This window comes from Ixodes scapularis, unplaced genomic scaffold (genome assembly GCF_016920785.2).
Source record: "Ixodes scapularis isolate PalLabHiFi unplaced genomic scaffold, ASM1692078v2 PGA_scaffold3__209_contigs__length_174095766, whole genome shotgun sequence".
Lineage (NCBI taxonomy): Eukaryota > Metazoa > Arthropoda > Arachnida > Ixodida > Ixodidae > Ixodes > Ixodes scapularis.
In genome coordinates, this window is record NW_024609868.1 from 98,263,153 (window position 1) to 98,289,606 (window position 26,454).

Sequence of the window (26,454 nt, forward strand, 5' to 3'; positions counted from 1 at the left end):
AACGAGAGCGAGCGGTAAGCCTTCCATTCCTAGAGCGGTGACGTGCCCGAAGTGCCGGTCCAGAGCTTGTTGTTTAAGTAGTCGCGGGCTTGTTGTAGTAGAGCGGTGTTGCCAACCAAGGTCTGCGCTGAGTTCCGTGATTGGCGGGAAAGGCGTTCCGATGGTTTCAAGTTGAAGAAATGGCAGGGCTGTTCTGTTGTCGATCATCCAACCAAGCCGTTGAGGGTCGTTAGTCAGTCCGGTAGCTGTAGCTGTAGCTGGTGCAGGCAGGCAGGAGAACCAGACAGGCAGCCATGCTTGGATGAGCACCTGAACGAGAGCGAGCGGTAAGCCTTCCATTCCTAGAGCGGTGACGTGCCCCCATTATTTATTAATTATTCTAGCAATATATTCACTATATATTTCTAAAATTTTAAGGTTGTTCGTGACTTCGGGAAGCCAAGCGGAGATGGCCAAACGTTGTATCAGTTACTCCAAACAAAAGCTTCATCTTCAGATAATATAGTGAGTATGAATACTCTCTTTGTTGGTATACATTTTTAACACCGTTGATTAATTTTGTTGCTTTAGAACATTGGTGCTAATCGTGCACAATGCTTAACTTCAAATCGACAAATCACACCCAGGCACTAAATGGTTATACGCAAACATGTACAAGCTCCTCAAAAAAATTAATTATTGTATTGAGTATTGACCTCAAAAGTAATTTGACTAGAGTAGAAAATATTCAAATGGAAAGTAATTGAGTAATTTTGTAAATACCATGAAAAAGTAACGATTTACTTTTGAAGTTACTTTTATATTATTACAGTAACAAGTACATTATTTTCTTGGGTGTTAGAGAAATTCGACTAGCCAAATATTAAAGCGGTCATTGCAAGACGCACGGGAATCATACCATTCTGATGTTAGCCTGAGACTGAGGCAGGAAAAGAGGAAGTTTCAAAGTCGAAGAAAAAGGAACAGTCGAGGATACGTCTCTAACACAGCTAAAGACAAGTTTATTCAGTCACCCTCTTATATACACTCCACAATCTTCACCACAGAACCTTCGCGACCTCTAAAGCCAAAGGATAAAGTCGCGAAGGTTCTGTGGTCGCGAAGGTTCTGTGGTGAAGATTGTGGAGTGCATATAAGAGGGTGACCGAATAAACTTGTCTTTAGCTGTGTTAGAGACGTATCCTCGACTGTTCCTTTTTCTTCTACTTTGAAACTTCCTCTTTCCTGCCTCAGTCTCAGGCTAACTTCAGAATGGTTAATTTCCACCAGCTCGCCTGCGCACTCACTACAATATCGGGAATCATACCTTACTTAGCATTGTTAGATTTCCTTAACGGGGCGCTTGTTGTTGTGGAGTAAGTTTGGCTTGCGCTTTCACATAAATGCTTTAGGGTGGTTTCATTTGAAATCGAACACGCTTGTCGGGGTGGGTCCTTCGATTTTTAAAAAAAAACATATAATTGCCCCATTTTCGGAAAGAAGAAAACCGCTTTTCAATATTAAAAACAAAATATTTCGCTTCACAAAAAATTATTGAGTGGAGCAGGGCGAAAATCTGTTTTAGAGCGCAGCTCTTAGGGGCCCGTTTCCGGCTTGAGCGGCGTCGCCGTCGCCGTCGCCGTCGCCGTCGCCGTCGGCGTAACCGCGCGGTGCATCATGGGAAATGTCCCATAATGCACCGCGCGAGCCCCCCCCACCGGGGTCACGTGACCTCGTGGGGGTTCACGTGACCCCCCCCGAGGTCACGTGACTCCCCTGAGGTCACGTGACCCCCTCCTCAAGGTCACGTGACCCCCTCCTCGAGGTCACGTGACCCCCCGAGGTCACGTGACCCCCGCCGATGTCGCGTGACCCCCCGATGACGTCATCGTCACTGATGACGTCACCGGCATCCACATCGTCATCGTCATCATCACTGATGACGTCACCAGCATCCACATCGTCATCGTCATCATCACTGATGACGTCACCGGCATCCACATCGTCATCGTCATCATCACTGATGACGTCACCGGCATCCGCATCGTCATCGTCATCATTACTGATGACGTCACCGGCATCCACATCGTCATCGTCATCATCACTGATGACGTCACCGGCATCCCCATCGTCATCGTCATCATCACTGATGACGTCACCGGCATCCACATCGTCATCGTCATCATCACTGATGACGTCACCGGCATCCACATCGTCATCGTCATCATCACTGATGACGTCACCGGCATCCGCATCGTCATCGTCATCATCACTGATGACGTCACCGGCATCCCCATCGTCATCGTCATCATCACTGATGTCACCGGCATCCACATCGTCATCGTCATCATCACTGATGACGTCACCGACCTCCACATTGTCATCGTCATCATCACTGATGACGTCACCGGCATCCACATCGTCATCGTCATCATCACTGACGACGTCACCGGCATCCGCATCGTCATCGTCATCATCACTGATGACGTCATCAGTGACGTCACTGATGTCGTCACCGGCATCCGCATCGTCATCGTCATCATCACTGATGACGTCATCAGCGACGTCACTGATGACGTCACCGACATTCGCATCGTCATCGTCATCATCACTGGTGAAGCCATCAGTGACGTCACTAATGACGTCATCGGTACCCGCATCGTCATCGTCACGGATGACGTCATCAGTGACGTCAGTGATGACATCATCGGCATTGGGGGTCACGTGACCCCCAAGGTCACGTGACCCCCCCCCTGGTTAGTTTACACCCCCCCCGTGCCCTTCCCTCCTCCTCCTCAAGAGCTGCGCTCTAATTCGGCGTTACAGGGAGTTGTAAGCGGCTTTCATTTTTTTTACTCCGTGATCTTTCTACCCACTTCTGTACGCTGGTACGAATACGAGAAGCATACAGAACTCACAGTAATTTTTTGTGCTTTTGTATGTTATTTGGACTATTTTTTAGTTCAAAGGAAAATACTTTCGTATTTTTGTTTATTGAGGTATAAAATGCCAAACATCGTCTCTTTGACAATCCAGTGACATATTCAGAGCATTGTAATTCATCAGTTATTATATTTCTCACTCATTAAATAGTATGCGGGGGTAGCCTATACATAAACTATCGACGAGCATAAGTTTAGTTTTTTTTTATTTTCATTGAATTTTTTATATAAAATTTGAAATATCGTCGAAAATGAAATTAACCGATATTTTGAACCCACTTTTTCGAAAAAGGCCATTTATTACTTCGTTCAATTTTTTTTTTTTTTTATTGCTGCCGATCGTATGAAATTTCAATTTGCTTGATGCGATTCCCCCCCTCCCCCCTTTTTTTTTTTTTGTTGTATCTTCTGTAGAAGTGATCGAAATCGCTCCAATGTTCTCAGAACAGCCAAACGCAGTTTCCGCGGGTCGCCTTCGCTGCAAAAACTATACTGCTTATTTGTGTGTTGAAATGCAGCGGTTAAATTCATTTTGATTGAGAACACTCGTGCTTGGAGACATTGTATTTTATTAATTTTTAATGATGGCAACTGACATTCCTTAGTCTGATATTTAGCGGTGCATCGGATGTTTCACTATCCGATGTTTAAAGCCAGGGCACAAAGGGCGGAGAAAACGGAACGAGCTTTTCATGTAGCCAGACCGGGGTAATATATCTGTTTGTGCTATACACAGCTTGTAAGGCACGTACAGCACGCCCGGCCCTTCGCGCTATAGGCCCATCTCCGTTACACCCAGGAAGCATCCGGCACGGGAGCCAATCCATGATGTGTCTTATCGCGTGCGATCAAATAACCATGTAATCACCTGTTCTTTATTGTCAGCGTGTATATCAAAATATGTAATATCACATGCCCCTCTTTAAGAAGGAAAAGCAGTTTGCAGAAAAAAAGTGAGGAAAACGGACTGAGTTTACATGAAGCGAAGATAATTTTTTACAGAATACAAACACCACTTGGTGATAAATAGTCACTTTTATTAATTAACGCTAATATATTTAGGATGCACTTGTAAAACAATATGTTGTTGTGCTTCAAATAGTCCAGTTCACGAGCAACGGAATATTGGAACTTTTTGACAACGGCATCGGCTTGCCTGTGGAGACGATCGAACGCGGGGGCGAGCTGAACTTTGTACCGAAGCGGTCGGATGCAGCCGAGAAGTTCAACAGCGTGGTAAGTCGAGACGGACAGAACGAAAACTGAAGCCAATGCGAGCGGGCGGTGAACCCGAGACGGTGACCCTTCTGTTTGAACGAGTGTGTGCAGTTAAAGATAGAAGTGTTGGGTTTTGTTCAAGACTGGATCGGATATCTCTAATGCCAAGAAGCAAGGATTCCCACATGCACAGAAGGCAGCGAAAGCAGTCACTTAATGTCTCTGTAGACTTTTAGTTTCTCCGCTTTGTCGCACCAAGTTTAATGCAAAGATTGTACAGCCTTCGGGAATATGGAAACGCGATTTGACGATTTTATCTTAGGTGGCTACGGTAGATTTGCTTTGGCTAGGCACACATTGTTTTGGTTTGGGAATAAATAAAGGTTTGTTCTATTTTCTCTTTGAAAATAAATCGCGTCCAGCCAAGGCGGGCTTGGCACCGCGGCATAAACAGCATTGGCGAATGTGTCTTTCATAATGCCGGAGACTGTACATCTCGTGCTGATGTCCCCTTAGTTTCCTGGCCCGGCTCGCGAACTGTGCACCACACATGTGAGGAGCGTAATCCTGTGCGAGCACCACTAAGGCCCATTCTTCTTTTTTATGCTTCCTGACGATATCGATTTCTTTCCCGGTAAGTCGAAAAGCTGAACGCGTCTTGTCATTGTTTTAATATTTTTTTTAACAAAGTCGTTTGACGTCCGCTTCAAGGAGCCGTCCTACGAACAAAAATTGTGTACTGTAGCGAGGTGCTTCAAGCCTTACAACCTGTGTGTAACACGAACAGGTATATGACCCCTGTCTGGCTACATGAGGAGCTCGTTCCGTTTTCTTCTTCCTTTGTGCCCTGGCTTTAAACATCGGATAATGGAACATCCGTTGCACCGCTAAATATCAGACTAAGGAATGTCAGTTGTCATCATTAAAAATTAATAAAATACAATGTATCCAAGCGCGAGTGTTCTCAATCGAAATGAATTTACCCGCTGCATTTGAACACACAAATAAGCAGTATAATCTTTGCAGCGAAGCCGACCTGCGGAAACTGCGTTTGGCCGTTCAGAGAACGTGGGAGCGATTTCGATCGCTTCTACAGAAGATACAACAAAAAAAGGGGGAAATCACATCAAGCCAATTGGAAGTTCATATGATCGGCAGCAATAAAAAAAAATGAACGAAATAATAAATGGCCTTTTTGGATAAATTGGGTTCAAAATATCAATTAATTTCATTTTCGACGATATTTCAAATTTTATATAAAAAATTCAGTGAAAATAAAATAGACTAAACTTATGCCCATCGATACTCCTTGTATATGGCTACACCCGCACAGTATTTGGTAAGCGACAAATATAATACCTGATGAGTTACAAGGCTGTGAAGTTATCCCCGCATTGTCACGTGGGAGTGATTTCGATCACTTCTAGAGAAGATACAACAAAAAAGGGGGAAATCGCATCAAGCCAATTGAAAGTTCATATGATCGGCAGCAATAATAAAAAATTGAACGAAATAAAAAATGGCCTTTTTCGATAAAGTGGGTTCAAAATATTGGTTTTTCGACGATATTTCAAATTTTATATAAAACATTTAGTGAAAATAAAATAAACTAAACTTATTCCCGTCGATAGCTCATGTATAGGGCTACACCCGCATAGTATTTAATAAGTGACAAATATAATAACTCATGAGTTACAAGGCTCTGAATATGTCACTGCATTGTCAAAGAGACGATGTTTGGCATTTTTTACCTCAATAAACAAAAATACAAAAGTATTTTCCTTTCAACTAAAAAATAGTTCAAATAACATACAAAAGCACGAAAACTCGGTGGGAGTTTAGTATGCTTCCCGTATTCGTACCTGCGTACAGAAGTGGGTAGAAAAATCACGAAGTAAAAAACAGATTTTCACCCTGCTCCACTCAATAATTTTTTGTGCAGCGAAATATTTTTTAAAAAAATTTGAAAAGCGGTGTTGTTCTTTCCAGAAATGGGGCAATTACATATATGAAAAAAAATCGAAAGACCCACCCCAACAAGCGTGTTCGATTTCAAATGAAATCACCCTTGTATAATATCTGGTTCTGCTTCTGCGTGATTAATTGTTTTGTACTTTTTTGTTTCCTGGTCAATGATGTTCCGCGGATGTACCATTTCTAGAAATTACAGAGAAGATGCAAGCGAGCTGGTGAACTTTCAACTTAGTAAAACCCGAGACGTAGGACTAAAGCAGAAGAAAAAAGGGGACAACACAGACACAGGTCTCAGACTCAGCTGAACATTGTTTCCCCCAGCCTCACTTATAAGAACAACAAACCACCATTCCTCGCCGCGTGACGTCACACTGTCAAACACTTTCTCACCCTTCCTTTCTACAACCCTCTCCGCAGTTCGTAAGCACGATCTACAAGCCAACTCAGACCCAAACTGCAGCACTTCCCCCAAACTTCAGACTTGCTTCCCGCCTGGTGTAGGCGTTAATAATAATCTTTTTTTTTTTTTTTTTGTTGGGTGTTTGAAGTTTTGGTTGAAGTTGGGTGTTTGAAGTCTGAAGTTTGGGGGAAGTGATTCAGTCTAGGTCTGAGTTGGCTTGTTGATCGTGCTTACGAACTGCGAAGGAGGTTGTAGAAAGGTTGGGTGAAATAGTGTTTGACAGTGTGACGTCATGCTCCGAGGGATGGTGGTTTGTTTTTCTTATAAGCGAGGCTGTGGTAATAAATATTCAGCTGAGTTTGAAACCTGTGTCTGTGTTGTCCCCTTTTTTCTTCTCGTTTTGTCCTACGTCTCAGGTTCTACAATGTTGAACATTTCTACTTTGAGGTTTAGCACTGCCTGAGCTTGCTTTTTGCAGACAGTGTTTGCTTGTTTACAGTGTTACGTTAAGTACATCTAAAAGTATTTGAAGTAAAGTTCAAAGTTAATAAGGGGTTACGAACTTGAAGTGTAGTGAGTACGCCGAGTGCAATGTATGTGAAGTAAAGTACTATAAATACAACATACTTTTAAAGTAAAGTACAAACACTTATAACAGAATCTTTCATGATGCCCTTTCATACCCTGTATTTTTTTACTTTACTTAACTGGTACGCATTGCTCCATTGGTAGCGAAGGAGCATCAGTTTTTTTTTTTAGAAAATGCGGCAAATATTGGATAAGGTCAAGTTGCGACAGAGTAGTTGTTTTACTCTCGCTGACGATCTATTTTACACAACACTTTTATAAGCCACTTATTTGTATCGGTGTTATAGCCGCCGTTACTTCACTCAGAGAAATGACCACATGACGTCTCGAAACACGATTGCGCGTTTTCGCATGACGATACGCCATATTTTTGTTTCCAAATTTGGAGAATGCACTTTGAAGTCGGGAATTTTGCTTCATTACCGGCAAAACTACTTTAGTAAAGTGCAGATACATGCTCAGAAAATGTGCTTCAAGTAAAGTAGAAGTTTTCTAATTCTACTTGAACTTTAAGTAGCATGTTTTTAAGGTACTTCCCAATTTAACTTTTTTTCTGTAATATTTTAATCTTTTTTGTTTTTTTTTGTAAAAACGTTAAGGGAGTTAATAAGCTTCTCGTACGATCTTCAAATCTTGGAAAACCTGCATATCCCGATTTTTGGAAGTAAAGGCAGCGCAAAGAGCTCACCTTTGCGTTGCCCTTTAGCACGCGATCATTCAAGTACAGCACGAACTACGGGAGCACCAGATGGGCCTTAGAGCGGGTTCTGCACTTTGTTAACTCCTTTGAGTGAGGCTGCAGTGTGCACACATCCTGTTGGGCGAAAATTCTTAGGTTGGGGAGAAGCGGGGACAAGACTTTTCTTTAAATCCGTCAAGTCTCCTTGAGCTTCGGGACACAAAGAAATGCCAGTCTTCTGCACAAATCCCGCATTCACTGGGCCTCACTTGCGACGTGTATGTCCGCTCCCCGCGCATCGTAGCAGGGTTGTTGCAGAGGGGGGCTTATGAAAAATTTAGAGGGTTCCAAACCCTCCAAACCACTCGCCCCTCCCCCCCCCCCCCATACACACACCCTGCCTACGCCACATGCATCTGCTGATCTTCCAACATCTTATCTATTTTTGTGCATGAATGTTTGTTTACCAGCAAACCTACCACTAAAATTTAGAATTAATTTGTAATTTAAGTACAAGTTACTCAGAAAAAGTGATTCAAGTAAATTACTAATTACCGAAATTAAAATGCATTTGAAATTTACTAAACTACACGGGAAAGTAGTAAAGCTACAGTAACTTGAGTAGAGTTTTTGAACTACGTACAAGTCTGGTTGTATAAAAGGTTTCAGACTGGATTGTGGAAACCGCCTTCTTGAAGTTCAGGGGCTCCGTGATCTCTAAAACTCCGGGAATGGCCTTCGCACGACAGGACTTCGCCACATCATCAGAGCAACTTGAGTAAATATCTTCCATGATTTTTATAGAGCAATGCATTGATGCGTTTCGCATGCTTGATTTTCGACTGAGGTCGTGACATTTCTTTACAGGCACGCGGCAAGGCTCACGGCGGCGGCGCTGAACTTCAAATATCTAATTGACAGGCGAGCCTCTCGACTGCGTACATTGACTCGTAAAAAAAAAGGCACTGAACTTCCAAAAATAATTTTTGGCTTCTCGGATAAATAAGCTAGCTAACAAATTTGAGTCTAAATATACAGTTTGAGTAGGTTCTGGAATGTTTGGTTGGGAAATGCTCACATATTTCTCCAGACAAAAACATTGCGCCAAATATTTACTCATTTATGAGGGAGGGGGCGACTAGGAATGTGTTTTTAAGATAAATATGTTCAGGGGATTCAAATGTATTTTTGGTGGTTCAGTGTCCATTTAGAAAGGTAATAGGACATTTTATTTATTGTTGTTTATTATTGTCAAACTTAACCTTATTCAACCACCAAACCTGAAACCTGGATAATAAATAGGCCCATATTGTTTTGTCAGGTTACAGAGGCTTTTTTTTATTTTCGTCTCCACAGTTTTTTTAACTAAAAGTTTCTGCCTGCTACACTGAAAAAGTGACACGAGCGGCCGACCCAGGTTTGGAAAGTAGAAGTTGTTTGAAACAGATTACAAAGGGTTTTATGATGTCTTACGAATGCCGTTTAAACTCACTCGTTTTTCGCTCAGCTGAAATATACAGATGCTCGAGGTACTCTGTTTTCTAGAATGCCGGTCCGAGCCTCAAATATGCCTGGCAGTAATGCCAGGCCACTTAAAAGCAGGAAAAAAATTAAATGTTGATTTTGGCGTCGCACTCATTGACAGCTTGTGGAATGGAGGGGTGCTTTGTAGCATGCCGGGAAGAGTATTTATTTATTTATTTATTAACACTACTGTCTCGTATTTCAGGAGGCGTGGTAGGAGTGGTTTACAACATATGGGTACACAAAAACAATAATAAAAAAAAAGCAGGTAACAAGCACAAGGATATTCGTTCTAGCTGATCCAAAAACACACAAACAGCGTTATACAAAGACTATGTTCATCGCAAAAAAAATTCATAAATGAGCATCAGATACAATAATCACAAAAATCTCAGAGTTTATTAAAGAAGGACGACTCTGGTGATGCTGTTATTATATCGTTTGGCAGGGAGTTCCAGTCGTGAACAGTCCTTGGGAAAAAAGAGTACTTAAATGCATTAATCCGACTGTTGAATTCTTTGAGCGTTTTGCAATGATAACTTCGCATGGGATAACCTTGAGGCGCGGGTGAAATATATTTAGAGATATCGATCTTGAACCGGTTGTTTAATGAATCAAATAGAAACTTTATTCTCGTAAACATGCGTCTATGCTTTAGTAAGTTCACCCCAGAAAGGGCGTACACTTTAGAGACGGATATTTTCGCTGGAATGTATTATGATTCAAGCGTAAACTTTTTCTTTGAACATTTTCGAGGACGTTTATGTTGGTACTTGTAAACGGAACCAAAACCACCGAAGTGTATTCTAGGATGGGTAATATGAAAGTTTTATAGGCTGTCAATTTAACGTCGGAAGAGGCATGTTTTAAATTTCATCTTAAGTACCATAACTTGGATAGTGCTTTGCGCGCAGTAGACATGATATGAGTGTTCCAGCGTAGGTCATTCGATATAATGACACCCAAGTATTTATAAGAAGTAACTTCGGCTAGTGAAGTACTATTAATGGAATAATCGAATTAAGGATGACTTAATTTACGAGTTATATGCATTCGAACACACTTCTTGACATTCAATGACATCTGCCACGAGTCGCACCAGTGCGCCATCTTGGACAAGCAGGTGTTTAGTCGAATCTGGTCACTTATTTCATTGACTTCTGTAAATAAAACCACATCGTCTGCAAACAGTCGAACACGTACTAGAATATTAGCGGTTAAATCGTTTATAAAAATTGAGAACAGTAATGGCCCCAGGACCGACCCTTGCGGAACACCCGATAAAACAGGGACTAATGATGATTCACTCGAGTTGATCTGTGCATTCTGCTTTCTGTCCTGTAAGTAGTTCTCGAGCCAGCGAAAGATACCTTCGTTTTGAACAATTGATTTAAGTTTAAGGAGAAGTTTACTATGTGATTCTCTATCAAAAGCTTTAGAAAGATCTAGGAATATGACGTCAATTTGTTTGGATCGATTCAGGATATTTGCGAAATCATGGACTGTTTCAAGTAACTGAGTCGTAGTAGAAAGGCCATGACGGAAACCATGTTGATTTGAAAAGAAAAAAACATCTTTTTCTAAGTAACTCGCGAGGTGTTTAAAAACAATATGTTCTAGCAGTTTCGAACAGTAAGGAAGTAATGAAATAGGCCTATAGTTTACCGGAAGTAGCAGGGAGCCAGTTTTATGAACGGGAATTACTTTTGCATATTTCCACTCAGCAGGAATGACAGATTCTGTTAAAGACCTTTGGAAAATAAGGTAAAAATATTTCGAGCACCACTCAGCGTAGCGAATCAAAAATGAATTTGGAATACCGTCAGCACCAATGGCTTTCTTGGTAAAGCGAATGTATTAAAATATAGTTAGCTTCTCTAGGTACACAAATAGACAGAGTACCCATTTTAAATGACTGGTGACAGGCAAGCCTTGTTAAATAATTTTTTTGCCAATTCAAATTTTCTTGAAACATTATAGTGTAAATCATATTCTGACTACGAAACCAATATGTTAACCGCGCTACACTATTAAGGCGAGCACGACTTCGGTGATTTTTTTTCTCTTTTTGCTTTGATAGGATGCTAGTGGGCTTCATAATTTTGCGCTTAGAAAGAATTGTTGATTTATCGAACGAAAAGGTCAACCTGCACTCAGAGCTAATTAGGTTATACGAATCCTGACTGCACACGTTCCACAACAATATTAGTTCTGATGACAATCATTCAATAATAAAAATGAAATACGTTTACAATCCCCTGTTCCGCCAAATTAGAGCGCAGCACTTGAGGAGGAAGAGTGAAGGGTACTGAGGGGAGAAGGTGGAAAGTCCCCCGCTACTAACTTGGGTGTGGATCGACGTGCGCATAGCCCAAGTCGCAGAAAATGCACATTTTTGCTGAGAGCACCGTGCGTAAATTTGGCGGGAATTTAGTGGGGAAAGTTTTCCCCCTGACTTTAGCAGGTAATTTTTCCACTAGATTTAGCGGGGACATTGTTTTCGATAAAATAAGTGGGGAAATGTTTTCTGCTAAATTTAGCAGGGAAATTCTTTGCGCTAAATTTAGAGAATTTTTTTCCGCTTAATTTAGCACAGATTTTTTCCACTACATTTAGCAGGGAAATTTTTTCCGTTAGGTTTAGCGCGGAATCCTTTCCGCTTGTGGCGTCACTCATGACGTAACTGGTAACGTCACTGATGACGTCATTAATGACGATGACGATGACGTCGTCACAATGACGTCACATGACGTCACTGGGGGTCTTTGTGACGACACGTGAGATGTCAGTTTGACGTCACGTGAGAGGTCACTTGACGTCATCTTGGTGACATCATCGGCACTGATAACGTCATCAGTGACGTCACCAGTGATGTCACGTGTGACGTCATCAGTGACGTCATTAGTGACATCACGCGTCCCATGATGCACCACGCGGTTACGCCAACGGCGACGGCGGCGCCGCTCAAGCCGGAAACAGGTGCCTAAGAGCTGTGCTCTAATAAACAAACAAAAACAACAACCACGACAACAAGGAAACCCGGTGATACCTTATTTGCGATGACAGTGCCGGGGGGAATACGCCGTGTGACCACTTAATTGGGACCATGAAATAATTTATCAAATTCTTCCTCCTTAACTTTCCTCCACAACTCAAAATAGAAATATGAGTAGTACCTCATGTAGTACCTCACCAAATTTGATGTCTACAAGTTTTCACCGCGTTTTGAAGCACACAATGAAACTTGTAACTCGCGAAACGCAAGGGATGATAAGTGCCGTCGCGGCACTCATTTGCCACGAACGCGAATTTAAATGCTTATCTTCGGATTGATTGCTGGCAAGCGCATGGATTCGAGTGACGAGCTGCTCGTGTCCGATGCGTCAGCTGGGGTCGGCTGACGCGCCTTTTCCAGCACGGATGTATCACAGTGTAAATGCGGAGATCTTTCGAAGGAAAGGAGGCACAGAATAGCCTGCTATTTTGTAAAAAAATATTTTACTGAAAACAAAAGACTTTTGACTTTGTACCCTCTTTCCTTTGGGCCGCTAAACATGCAATTAGTAAAATTCCAATATAAGATCATTGATTTTCAGGCCAAATTTATTTCATGACCCCTTTAAAGTTGTACCCATAATCGCTTTTTGCGCAGGATATAGACCGTTTTATCGTGGGTAGCGCCATTTTGAGTGCAAGAGAGAAAATGGGAAAGGGCTACCGGCGCTTTCCCCCTTGCTGGTTGTGTAGGAAGAATGAAAGGTTCGGGGGGGGGGGGGGGGGGGGGGTTGAGAGGCTTGGCCGGTGTTGCGTGCCTACAGTGCCAGAACTTCGTGCGCGCTTTCTTCTCTGTTTTAAACTCCTAAACTTAATTCGAGCCATGGTCTTCGATGGCGACAGTCCCCGGTCATCGGGACACCATTGCTGGGTGATAGGCGCACGACTAGCGACAGAAAATGTCGAATACTGTCTGTGGACCTATGTAGTTTGCATGGAATCCGGCAAGGGCAGTGCTGCTGCAATGTTGTTGAGCTCCATCGTTTTCCGCGTGACTGGAAATGATGAACCATTTATAAATTTTGGCCTGCAATGGGAATATTTAAACGAAGCCGTTTTTAGTAATCAACAAGCGATGCACGACACGGGAACCTCAATTAACTTCATTAAACACCCGGAGCTGCTGCAGATCGTTTTGCAGCGCTGATTTTATCTTGCGTGTCCGTGTATTATATTTTCTTGTATATGAACGACGAAGACGTTTTAGATGTACTTATATCGAACCGCAGAAAAACTCAAAGCTGCCACGAATTTTTTTACTATTTGATGCAATATTTTGAGTACTCACCTGCGATTTCTATCGCTGACACGTTCGCTGCCGCTGTTCCCCCCGTCGCCGCACTGGCGGATGTCATGACTCGAACAAAGAAACGTGCACACTGGATTCGAAAACGCAGGTCGCACCCTGCAGCGACTGTCCAGCGCTTCAAAGCGCCCAATCAACGAAAAAAAAACAAAAAAACATTAGCGGCATTTCAAGGAGCGCTTTTGCCGGCTCTCTGGTACCGCAGAGGAGATCGCGATTCAGGAAAACCGATAGAACTAACTTCTCAACACTTTCCACCCTCACCCGGCGGCGGAATTGAGCATTCAACTAAGTACTGTAGATGATAAAATCGAGTCAGTCACCACTTCAAATTATCAATATTAAAATAAATTCAGTTACAAAATTTTAGAAGCTGAAACAGCAATTATCACGAGAAAACTCGTATGCACCTTGCGAGTGTACCCCATGTTCATCGGCGGTACAGCGTTCGGTGCGTGCTCCATTCACAAAATCTTCCGAGCACAGTCGAAGGGATGGCGTTGAGGAAACGTCTTCCCGTCCACTGCCTCCGGAGACCGGGGTCATGTGGCAAGCGATAGAGCTTAAAGACATTGCAGCCGCTCTCGCCTTGCCGGATTCCTTGCACGCTACATAGGTCCTCGGACAGTATTCGACGCTTTCTGTCGTTATTCGGGCACCCTATGACCGAGGAATGGTGTCCCGATGACCGGGTGACTGTCGCCACCGAAGCCCGTGGCTCTAATTAAGTTTGCGAGTTTAAAACAGAAAAAAAAGCGCGAACGATGTTTAGGCACTGCATACACCCAACACCGACTCAAGCCTCTCATTCCCCGGGACTTTCATTCTTTCTACACAACCAGTAAGGCGGAAAGCGGCGGTAGCCCTTTCCCTTTTTCTCTCTCCCCCTTCTTAAAAAAAAAACGGTCTATACTGCTGTAAGAATACGTTTTTTGGCGTAAAATTTATTTTGTGACATGCGTGTCCCAACCAGTGGCCGTTTATGAGTGGGACGCGATAGCTAGACATAAACCCCCGCTCGTTCCCAAGCCGTTAAAGAGTGTCTGCGTGGCGTAGTCGGTAGCATGTCAGGCTCGCAACCGGAGGGCTCGAGTTCGAATCGCTTGACGTCACGTGTGTCACACGTGTGATTGACGTCACAAATGAGGTTTTTGAAAATTTCGCGCGAGGTCATGTGGCATGGCGTCACAGCTGCACGTAACATCTCGTGTGACGTGAACCGTAACTTCACACATGGGTGTTACCTCACGACCAAAGTGACCAATGGCAATTTTCCCGTCTCGCAGACGCCGACGCCGGCTCTGCGGTGACACGAGCTGCTAAAGGCTGTCGCGTTAAAGGACACAGGCAAAGTAAAAGAAACATTTTTTTAAACAGCTTACATGGAAAGAGGATATAAAGGCGATTTTACAACCACGAAAAAAAATTTTTAGAGCTACATTTACGGCGCTATACGAATTTATAGTTTGTGCCGGCGGGCGCCACGAAAAAGTGGCCCTTGTTTATCACGTGACGGGCCCATATTTGTCACGTGGTGCTTGCGCTCATTCGGAAGCTTCCTATTTCCTCTAAAAGGTACTTATTCATCTTTGTTTGAAGTATAAAAAAAACTAAGATGAATAAGTAACTTTTAGAGCCCAAAGGAAAGTCCTGAAAAAGCGCAAGCAGACGTGATAGACCAGCGCGCCGGTCAGACGACGGCGGCGGCGCCCCGAAGAAGACGAACTTGTGCGGCGGCGGCGGCGGCGGCGTGGAGAAACGCGTTGAAGCGGCGTTCGCACAACGCTCAGCGTGCGGCCGCGACGCAGCGCGGCGGCGCGTGGGCCTACCACGTGACCTGCGGCGGCTCCCGCAAGCGCCAACTACAAATTCGTATAGCGCGTAAATATAGCTCTAAAATTTTTTTCTTCGTTGTAAAATTGTTTTATGACATCCTTTTTCCATCTAAGCTATCTAAAAAAATGTTTTTTTTTCCTTTGCATGTGTCCTTTACCAATATGGGCAAATATTTCACCGTGCCACATTGCAGGCGTGGTTGGTTGTTTATTGGCACAGATTAAGGCTTTATGATGATGATGAAGAAAAAAACGACCATGACGCTAGCGATGCCATTCCAACGAGCAGTGTCTCGCCGCTGCGTGACGCGCTCTCACTTTTAGTTGTAGAAAGAGCATGGTCAGTGCAGCCAATCCAGCTATAAGAACGTACGACGCACCCTCACTTTTAATTGTGGAGTGAGCTTGGGCAGCCATTCCAGTTATAATAACGTGCGACCTGGCCTCGCTCTCGCCGAGTCCCCAGATCGGTAGTCACTCCGCGAACAAGCATAGAAGGCGATAACAAAGAACCGTGGAAACACGCGTGACGACCGGCAGCGGTACCGTATTCACATTCTCGGCCCCGTTTTTACAACAGCATTTACTAAGGTTAGCTTCATAACTGTTTAGTTTTCAGGAGCCGTGTGTAGTGGCAGAGCATTTATACACGTGTAGGCTTTGTCGCATGCACACAAGGGGCACCTTAATCTTACGAGAAAACTCCCACGCACCTTGCGAGTATAGCCCATGTTCACCGGCGGTATAGCGTGCGGTGCGCGCTTTAGCGTAGACTTCGGTACATCGTGAATCGACTGGTAAAGCCTCGCTGAACTATGGCCGCACATTTCGGAGTAGCCCACTGTAATTTTTGTTCATTGAGATAAATAATTCACGGCTCTAGGACGTGTGTGAGGCGCTGGGATTGAAACTCGTGCAAACATAATAGATCAGCTCTGTCAGTATCTACCTGAGCCGCGCCAGTGGTTCGTTTGACATGACGGCTGTATAATCATAGCACCGTGGAGCACGTCGAAGATCCCAGGTTAATAGTCTCAGACCACACTGGATACTGCACTGCGTTGAAATATGCTGCCGAATCTCAGAGGCAGATTGACCTGTCGCGCTTTAAACGCTGACAAAGCCACGTTCTTTTTCCATTCAATACCACAGTGAAAAAAGAGAAAAATTGCAAAAAGCTCTGCACGAGTACACGTGTTCATAGGAATTTCAACGTACTTCCGCTGTTGCAGCACGCCTGCAAGGAGAAAATACTATTCAATGTTACCGCTCTCTGCCAGAGTGATAGCCCGGCCACATAGCACTACGGATAAAATTGTCTCTTCTCTACGACAAAAGGCAAAATCCGCTTTCAGACTTGAAAAAACAACAAAAATATAATCAGATAGCTATCTAGACAGCAAGTGAGTAGTGTTCGAGCTTTATTTTTAAAGTAGCTTTAGTCAGGGGGAACCGGAACATCCAAGTTATTAGCCGAGACGCTGCAAGATTTCCCGAAGGCATCATACATTTTTGACAAGGACAGCACCATGCAGCAGGTATTCCCTTAGTCGAACTACTAAAGTTTTGTATCGATTGTCTGCGTGCTATAGATCTCAGGAAGGCCTGATTTTCTTCTCATAGTGGCAGGCCGCCGAAGCAAATAAAATGGAGCGCAATTGGTGGATACGTTGTGATCAGCAACTTAGTACTATAGACCGCTACCGGTACCAGTTGATCTCAGCACATGCAGCTACACGGCAAAGCGCGCGTCATTCTTGGCGTAAATGTTTATCAAATTGAATGACTGCGCCATCTACTTCCGTCCTGGATCACTCGATTGAGTCGATGCAGACAATGGGCACACCTAAGCACACCTCCACCTTCAGACACCCTATTGGCGGTGAACAGCCGGTGGCCCGAGTCCACCCCGAGAGCCCAACCTGAATGCACAGCCGAAAATAACTCCTTCGTTTCAGAAAAAAAAAAAAAATTCTACGCCATTTATGAGGAAAAGGCTACAAATATAGGATTTTGTAGATAAAGTTCGCTGCGAATTTTTATTGATTTCAGTTTTTCCTCGGATAAGGAATCGGACAAACAATAAGGTTCCTCCAGAAGCTCGCACCGCCTCGAGGATCAGACGCCACAGCGATGTCCAGCGGCCATGAGCAGCTTCCGCGTTTCTTTTTCGGGCGATTGATAGGCATCGGTGAGGTCTCAGCTGAATCTCGCAACAAGAGCCAGGAGCGCGTGCATTCTTTTGGGGATGCGTGCGTCTTTTGCCCTCTCGGCCAAACGGCGCAGTTGTTTCCCAAAACCTAGTTTTGCGACAATAGAATCACCAAAAAAATGCACGGTGCGAATAGACCTCACGACTCCGTGACGCACTGCCATAGTTAACCACATTCTCTTTCCTCCTTTCATGTTTTTTTTTCTTCTGTACTTTCCAACTATGAAATCATTCACTAGGATTAGTAATACTGAAGTTGTTGTTACGCGAACGCACTGTACAGCTCATGAATATACCTGTGACGTAATTAACGCTAATGAATATGCCTATACAGGAACCTTTTAAAACCTGATGTCCTCGGCACAACTCCTCTCGACATGACGCAGTACAAGAACATCTTTGGCACTTGTCGAGTGCCTATGGTTGGCTGTGACAAACTAGAGTTCACCTCGCTAAACGACGAGTCTTCAAAAAATGTGCTCATCATCAGCAACAATCAGGTATGGCAATGTTGATTTCGTTTCTATCTATGTACGCTGCACACTTGCTGCAAATTTGACGACATAGAAGCTTAGCTTTCATGTGTGCTGCGGTCCTGCGAATTTTGCATTCTCGAATATATTGCGGATACAGCTTTTCCTTTAGAAATGGAAACCATAAGAAATAAGCAGTCTTTGTGTAGCCTACATTAAAACATGAGAACGACTCGGGGTACATAAAATGACCTTTTGGTGGCAATGACCACCCCAAAGGCTTGCCAACCAGCCCGACGCCCAGCCATCGTAGAATGTTCAACAATTCTTAGATCAAAACGAATGATGGTTACTTGAAATCAAACATTCAAGCGGAGGCAGTTGATAACGGTAAACTAAATGACCCAAAATAAACTCATATTTTCTTTCTTTTGATAAGGTAGGGTTTGTTTAATTTCGAAACCACCAATATTAATATGTTTTATGGTTGTAGCATAAATGTTTGGAAAAACAATTTTGGCCAAAAATGCGGGTAGCAACCGTGAATTGCATCTCTGACTTGGATGAAACATAAAACAAGTATTTGAGGAATGCAAATTTTTCTGGTTACCACTTCCAAAATAGTTAAATGTTCGTAATGCGCGCATCTTAGAGGAGCTAGCGCGGAGAAAACAAGGGGCCACCAAGATTGAGTGACTGAGCCGGGCTTGCATAAAACTAAAACCGAAACTGACTGGAGTCATGCCCCGTAAAGCGATTTCAGCACATTGTTTTCTTAGAGTGTTGCTATTCAAAGCGATAGATTAAAAGAAGCGGCGTCTGTGTCGAGCTTTTGTACACCAGTAACATATACAAAGACATCGTGTATTATCAAGTAAGTGTTGGCACTCACTAGCCTAAGCAGAGGCGGAAACTTTACAGGTACATATACGAACTGGATAAGTATTTAGTTCAGGAAGGCCGAGTGTTCATATGGTAGGTGTGTGCGTGCGTTATAGTGCTTACATTTGCCTGTATAATTGTAGGTGGATTTATACTCGGGATGCTTGCTTCCGGCTGTCCGAGCTTGTGTAAGCCACTTCGATGACGAGAACGTTTTTTTTTTTTTAATTTTATAGTGCTCGATAGTTGACGGAAGTTGGCGCCTGTTTCGAAAAGCTGAGCGTTCAGGTGTCTCATATACTGATTATGAAAGAGACTGAAACAAATTTCCTATTTGGTTTGATAAAAATCTGAATGTTAACGACACAAGGATACTTGTATTTTCGTTCTCTTCTTCAAAATCGGCGATGTGTACGCACACATGCGTACAAATGAATAACTCACGTCTGTAAAGATAGACGCACGCAATGAACTATGAAAGAACGAAGAAACAGCGCTTTTGTCGGTGCAACTCCTCTGGTGAATGTTGACGGAAGGTGCTCAGCCATTTCTTGTCAAGGCAGGATGCTGGGCAAGGACGCATTGGGATGTTAAGGGAATGGTAGCACCTTTAGACGAGGACGAAAAAAAGACAAGGCACACACGAGCGCTGACTACAAACTTAGGCCCTAAAACAAGTGACCGTCTAGCATCCTTAGGGTGTTGCAGATGTCTTACAGTCCAGATGTTGCATGTAACCACTGGACGTTTCTTGGGTATGCCGTATCGAAGAGGTGTCAACGACTGCTGTCAGAGGAATTCCGTGCACCGGTCGACGATGTCCAATGACTCCCGTAGTCGTCTGCTGTCCGAATCCAGCTTGCTGGGGTCCCGAAGAACAGAGCACAACAGATCCCTATAGAGACGCACTTGCCGCCGCCATTCAGATACCATGGTCTTGAGAATTCTTGCTACATAACCGGCCGACTGAAGGAACCCGGCATACAGATGCGTAATTTGCTTTCAGGCAGATGCCTACAGCGAATGCAAAAGGCCAGCGTGCGAGCGATGCAGGCCGCGTTGGCAAGGAGTGAAGCGATGAAATGATCCAACGAGTAACATTTAAAACATTCACTCTAAAAACAATTGGGTTGTGTTTATGTTTAGACAGCCTAGAACTTGGTCTGCCTCAACGGGCGACTATAGTCTCCCAGCTGTAGATGAGAAATTTAGCCAGTGCAGTCCAACCACTAGCCTGGGGTCGTCTTAACGTGCACCACGCGGTATTGATACACGACCGCATGCCGGTACGATGCTCATCTATATTGAAACGGGCAGGGGTGAGAATCGAACTCAGGATACTGGTTCCTGGAGCGCGAGCTTTCGCTCCACGTGCTGCGAGCTGGTGTGCGGTAGCCCACTCGGCCACCGATTCCCCAACATTCACTCCTTGCCAACGCGGTCTGTAAGGCTCGCACGCTTACCTTTTGCATTCGCTGTAGGCTTCTGCCTAAAAATGGTATGCGACTGTTTGGTGGGTTCCTTCCGTCGGCCGGTCATGGGACAAGAATTCTCAAGATCCTGAGATCTGAATGTCGACGACAAGTGCGCCTCTATAGGGATCTATTGTGCTCTGTTCTTCGAGACCCCAGCAAGCCGGATTCGGACAGCAAACGACTATGGGAGTTCGTTGCCATCGTGGATCGGTGCACGAAATTTCTCTGGCAGCAGTCATTGACAGATCTTCGAGGCGTCCAATGGCTGCACGTAACGTCAGGACTGTAAGTGATGTGCCGCTCCCTGAGGACGCTAGGCGGGTACTTGCTTTAGGGCCTAAGTTTGCAGCCAGCGCTCGTGTGTGTCGTGCCTCTTCATCATCCTTGCCTAAAGGTGGTACCACGCCCTTGACATTCCTTGTCGGTTATACTAAGCAGACGTTGTCTTCGATAAAGTAGATGCCGATTGCGTCGATTAGAGGGTTGGATGGCGCGTAGAATTGGTCCACGTATACGCCCATTCTCTCGCTCCACCGAAAAGCTGTGGGGTTCGCTAGGCCTTTCTCGCTTAGCTCGACAGTTGCTTATCGGCAGCCGTGTTTTACAAGGTGGCGATATTTTTCTACAGAATTTTTGACTGAATATGTACGGTAGCAATTTTGGGCCGAGGGGTTAGGTATGGGGCAACGTTTCACCACACCGAGTGCCTTATGATGAAGCTTTGTTCTTAAAGTGTTGTTGTAGCAGCCATAAATAGCGAATATATGGCGTGTTTTTTTACCTCAAAGAACATTGTTGCTTACCGGATATTATTAAAGCATTTTCACACGTAGAGCACAGCGCTACCTCATTGCTATTCGTTGGCGCTGGAAACAGTGCGCAATTGGCTAACGCACCGCTAACTTCGTATTATATTAGTGATACAGCGATAATACAGCGCTGGATAACCGGTACATTACTTTTCAGTTAACGCTGATTCAGCGAAACCTCGCTCGGCAGAACCAACATCAAAGTTCAATAACTAGCATTTTTGCAAATCTAATGTTAAAAGAATGTGTGTGTTATCTAGTCTTTGACGTCTGCAATAATAAAATAATTGGTTCACATCACATGGAAGACAATAAATTAACAAAACCCCGTTTTTATGCTGGGAAATAACTGTCCACTCTTAAGTCACAGCGCTCTATCAACGCAATTACTGAGCTCCGAAAATGGAACTGGCATTACTGATTCCACGGTGACTTCGCGCTAGATTACGAACAATGCGCTGCTACAGAGCTACATCAGTGCTAAGTTACTTTCAAGTCTGTGCTGCATAGGTCTTTTAAATATAGCAAGGCGAAATGATTAATGTGAACCGTACTTAATCCTGCAAGATGAAGGCTGAAATTCCGTATTCATTTTTCTGAAATACGCAATTTTTTATTGCGAAATGTTTTGACAGTAAATTATGTTGTGCATTGTGCAGTTCTTTGTATTCAATGCGCACGACGAGAGAGGTGTCCCCTTCGACGAAGGAATGATACTGGCGCTGTTGCTTCGGGTTGCCGACATGTCAAAGGAGGACGGCACCCCTATTGGGGTTCTAACGACCGACGAAAGGGACGCCTGGGCGAAGGCCCACGAGAGACTATGCCAAAGTAAGCTACATCTTAATTTTTCTCTATTTGTCTTTTGCTATACATGTAAATTTGTGCTTAGAGGGAAGCAATTGGAACTTCGCGCAAAACTGTTGAAGCCAACAAGCGATTGCGGGATCTTATGATTTTCGCTCAAAACCCAAAAGATTTGATAAAGGCTTGTAGTCTGGAGAGGTGCTCATTTTGGCACTACCATAGGTTCTGAAACTTGGTGCCCACAAATAGTGTTTCCAATGAAATTTCTAAAAAACGAATATATGTTGTGTTCACACCAATAGTTTCGCACAATGTGTATAGTGTGTTTCCTAAAGAGCACTCAAATTTCAGCGTTGTTATTTCATAGATAAAGATGGAATCTTACTGGTGTCTGTCCGTGTATTTTTAGAAGGGACAAACAATGGCGTTACACCTTTTAAACAAAGTTTAAATTTGTTTTGTGCAACTTAGTAAGAGAATGAAATCACTACTTCGTTCTTTAAGGTGTCTTAAGGAATGGAAACCTTTGCGGAGTACAACATTTTACATCACGTTGTCTCAGCGTAAAACAAAGGAATCAAAAAGGAAAAATCATACGCAGGAATAACTCACACACGAACTGTATTCCTTTTTCTTCATTCCCCTTTTCCTATCTGGCGTAATTTCACACATGGATTAAAGAACTAAACAAGAGAGTGCTTTAAATAATTCATGGGTAATGGAAATGACATATATTTTCTCACTCTACAGGATCTACTTTAAAATATACTCTGAAGTTCGTTGTTCTTTGTTATTCTGGTTGCAACTATACAATTTAATTCGTATATGCAATTGATTAATTTTGGAAAACTAGAATGGGCCTTTAGCTGCAAAACCAATACGAATAGAATGTAAGAGTTCCCGGCATTTAGGTTCTACAATGTTTTCCTAGACAAGCATCAAGGAAACTAAGAATACAGAGGAACCTTAAATTTGAGCTGTCTTTAATAATTTTAAGGTGTGCTCTCATATTGCTTACTTACGTTATAAGTTTCACACCTGGATGACTTTTAGAAAGCAATTTCATAAACGCTAACGTAAGTTCGGAGGTCTTAAAATATTAAACGAAAAATAAACAAAAATCGACACGTTGAAGATTTTATTAATCCGGAAATGTACACGCTTATCAGTCAAAGATTGCATTTCATCACATCGTTTTCGTACCATTTACAATAAATGAAATTTGTTTAAAATTTGAATACCCAGCCAACAGAACACATCTGATAGGACCTGAAGGAGAACTGAAGATTTATTTTACGAGCCAATTATTATTATAGCAAAGTAAAACAAACCATATATGGTGTTTTACAGAAACCTCTGGGGGAGTCATCAACAAACGAAAAGTTAATTTCTCGCGTTAGCTTACTCTGAAGATTTGAAACACCCTTATGTCTCAATCACGACAATCGTTTTTTTTATTTGTTGGTACAATAAGTATATAGTTTTACTGTACCTCTGCTAACGCGATATATACTTGCAAAAAGGGGATGAAGGGATTGAAAAGAAGATAAGATAAATGCAAAATTTTTTATCATGGGTGCACAGCTATACCAAAATATACCCTTAACACTGATATTAAAGCATGAAATAAACAATTCGTACTATAATAAGCTAGATCCAAACTAAACCACATACGTTTGGTTTAGGAAAATACAGATTTCCTTCCCATCTTTTGCCTGTTGTAGCCTTAAGAATATACACTCCATTGCCCCTGACAGCCTAAGATGACGGGGCGCGGCGTCTTGTGTTCACGTATCCTTCTCTGTGATTCATTCTTTAGAGTTATTAGAGCATTTTAGAGAACCGGATTCGCACATCCAATACGATACGATGGGCCCTCCGGTACGAACTACGCATGCGCTACCGCAGAACGCTCGCATATGCGCAGTTCGTACTGGAGGGCCGATTGTACGGCATAAAATGCGCAAATACGGTTCTCTAAAGCTCCCTATTGTCTACTTATGCCACGATTGAATTGTCTGCGGAACTGTAATAAAACGCCTGGGATTTACCCCGCCCTGCCTCTCTTAAGCTATTTGCGGCTAGGAGACATCCTGAGAGTCAAGAGTGCACCCAGGCAGACGTTTACACGTTTCTTGAAAAATAGGAAAGAATTATGTGTGCAATTACTGAAGACCATATTGAAATTAATTACAATTACAATTACCTTGCAATCACAGTAACTGACCGTTACGCCAAAAAGTTATCCTTTACTTTCGTGACGTTACTTCCAGGATTTTTGTCCGCACGTAAGAAACAAATGGGTTAACAAATATTATTGTAATCACCTGTTTCATTTATTGTTTGCGTCATCTCTTACTGAAGATGTCGATTTTATGCTGAGCAGCCTTTAAGCTGAGGCACTGGATGGGTGTGCCATGTTGTGCCTTACAATGCTTCAGGCTCTGCATTCAGCTTCTTCAGTGAAGCAATGGAAGTATTTTTACCTCGAAGATAGTGCAAAGCCGCGTCGTTGCAGCCATTGGCTGATATTCGAGTTTATTAGATCATTCCGATACCTCCGATACCCCTGATAACAATACTCGATAACTCTATGATACATGTGAAAAAGGCGGCGGCAGAGTATTGGGTATGGTTATCGGGGTCATGGAACGATCTACTGAAATTCTCTATTGTCGAAATCGGGGTCGCTGTAGAATTCTTCATTCAACTAGTCAAAACTGGAATAAGAATTAATTGATGTAGGTCTTACTACAGTATGTTGCAGGTTAAGAAGGTAGGGCAAGGAAAAGGCAAGTGGGAGAGGAGGAAGCGGGCACAACGCTGCAGAGAGAGAGGGCTTCCTCCTCCCCTCGCCAGCGTTGCGTCCATTTCCTCCTTTCCCACCTTCCTTTCCTTCGCACTGTCTTCTGGAGCTGTGACCGACAATATACCGGCATATATTACCAGGCAATACCAAAGCATAGTTTGTAACATTAAAGTGATAATGAAATAATAAATATGGTTTGGATCAATATTCTTGTTCCTTTGTTTCTGAAAAGGTTGAGGCTCGGTTGAGAAGTTGGTGAATTAGCAAACGTTTTCAACATATAAGAATAAGTAATAAGAAAAAAAAGAAAACCAGAACACTCATTACAACAACTAATTAGAACGTCATAAAAAACAAGAAAATGTAAACGGGCGTTTGCCGTGTTTACCTTTCTTAATGCCGTTCAAAAACGCAAGGAGCACGGATCAACTGCTGTTTGCCCCGGTGTTCTCCAGATAGACGTCCGCTGATGCGACGGGCAGCGATGGGCAGCAAACTAAGCCGCACGATGGCCCCACTCACAAGTTTTCCTTTCTCCCCAAGCCCGGAATCTCAAGTACATATGGACCACTAGTTTGTGATATTTGTAAAAATCTCTGCGTGAGATAAGATGTGTTTTACTGGGGTAAAAACAGGGGAAAAATAAAATAAAGACTATTATCATTTGTGAAGTGCTCGCAGAAAGCTGACTCACAAGAATTGTGACGGAGATGCAGATAACTTGGATAAAATTCACAAATAAAGTAGGCGAACCCTTGAACTTGGACTAGAAAAAACAAGTAGCTTTAAACTAGGGTCAAAAAAGGTGAAAAGAAGCAGAAAAAATAATCCTGATTCTAAGAGAAGATGTGCAGCAACAAACGAGGATGCAAATGGAAATGACAACCTTACATATTGACACGTTTCTTTTAGTGCATTTTAAGGCAGACGGAGCGCTCTCTCCTGCTGTGACGTTATGAAAATGGTCGGAGTCAGTATAAACGAGAGGGACATTGTCATTTCTTGTCTGTGCGTTTACCGCCTCTAACTTCTCGAAGAGGCAACAATCACTTGGTGTCCTCCTTTCCTCGTTTTCAGTTGCAAAGAAAAAAACAAAGGAACTAAAAAAAGCGGATATAGCTTGCCGTCCACTTGTTCTTTTCTTTTTTGTAGAAATGCCCATCTGGAACTTTTGTTAGGGTCTAAAAAAAAAGATTCATATAGATTCAGAAGCTTAGTCTTGTGTTTGAAAAGTTTAAAAAGTTAATGTTTTATTAGTCCGGAACGATCACCATAACATTATAAGCAAACGTCCAATACAAGGAAATAGGTTGAGTGGAGTTGAACTAGCAAATGAATTTAATGACTCTTTGCCACTGATCCTTCGAGGCTTCAATGCAATGCACAGCTGGACCGAAACGGTCTTCGCCCGCAACCGTAACAGGGTTCTCGTGAGAATTCGACTCGCTTGCTTTCATCTCTCTGAGGTCTTGGACAGAGCTTGCAATA

At 43.2% G+C, this 26,454-nt stretch overlaps 1 protein-coding gene across 1 annotated transcript in view; it reads left to right on the top strand.

Annotated features, from left to right (window-relative positions):
- The window catches only part of LOC115324589 (carnitine O-acetyltransferase), a 181,318-nt gene that overhangs the window by 106,459 nt on the left and 48,405 nt on the right, over window positions 1-26,454 (top strand). Inside the window, exons 4-8 of the mRNA XM_042292808.1 lie at window positions 418-504; window positions 8,443-8,558; window positions 8,648-8,701; window positions 18,046-18,211; window positions 22,010-22,181. Coding sequence (XP_042148742.1) covers window positions 418-504; window positions 8,443-8,558; window positions 8,648-8,701; window positions 18,046-18,211; window positions 22,010-22,181 — 595 coding nt within the window. The remainder of the gene's footprint in view (window positions 1-417; window positions 505-8,442; window positions 8,559-8,647; window positions 8,702-18,045; window positions 18,212-22,009; window positions 22,182-26,454) is intronic.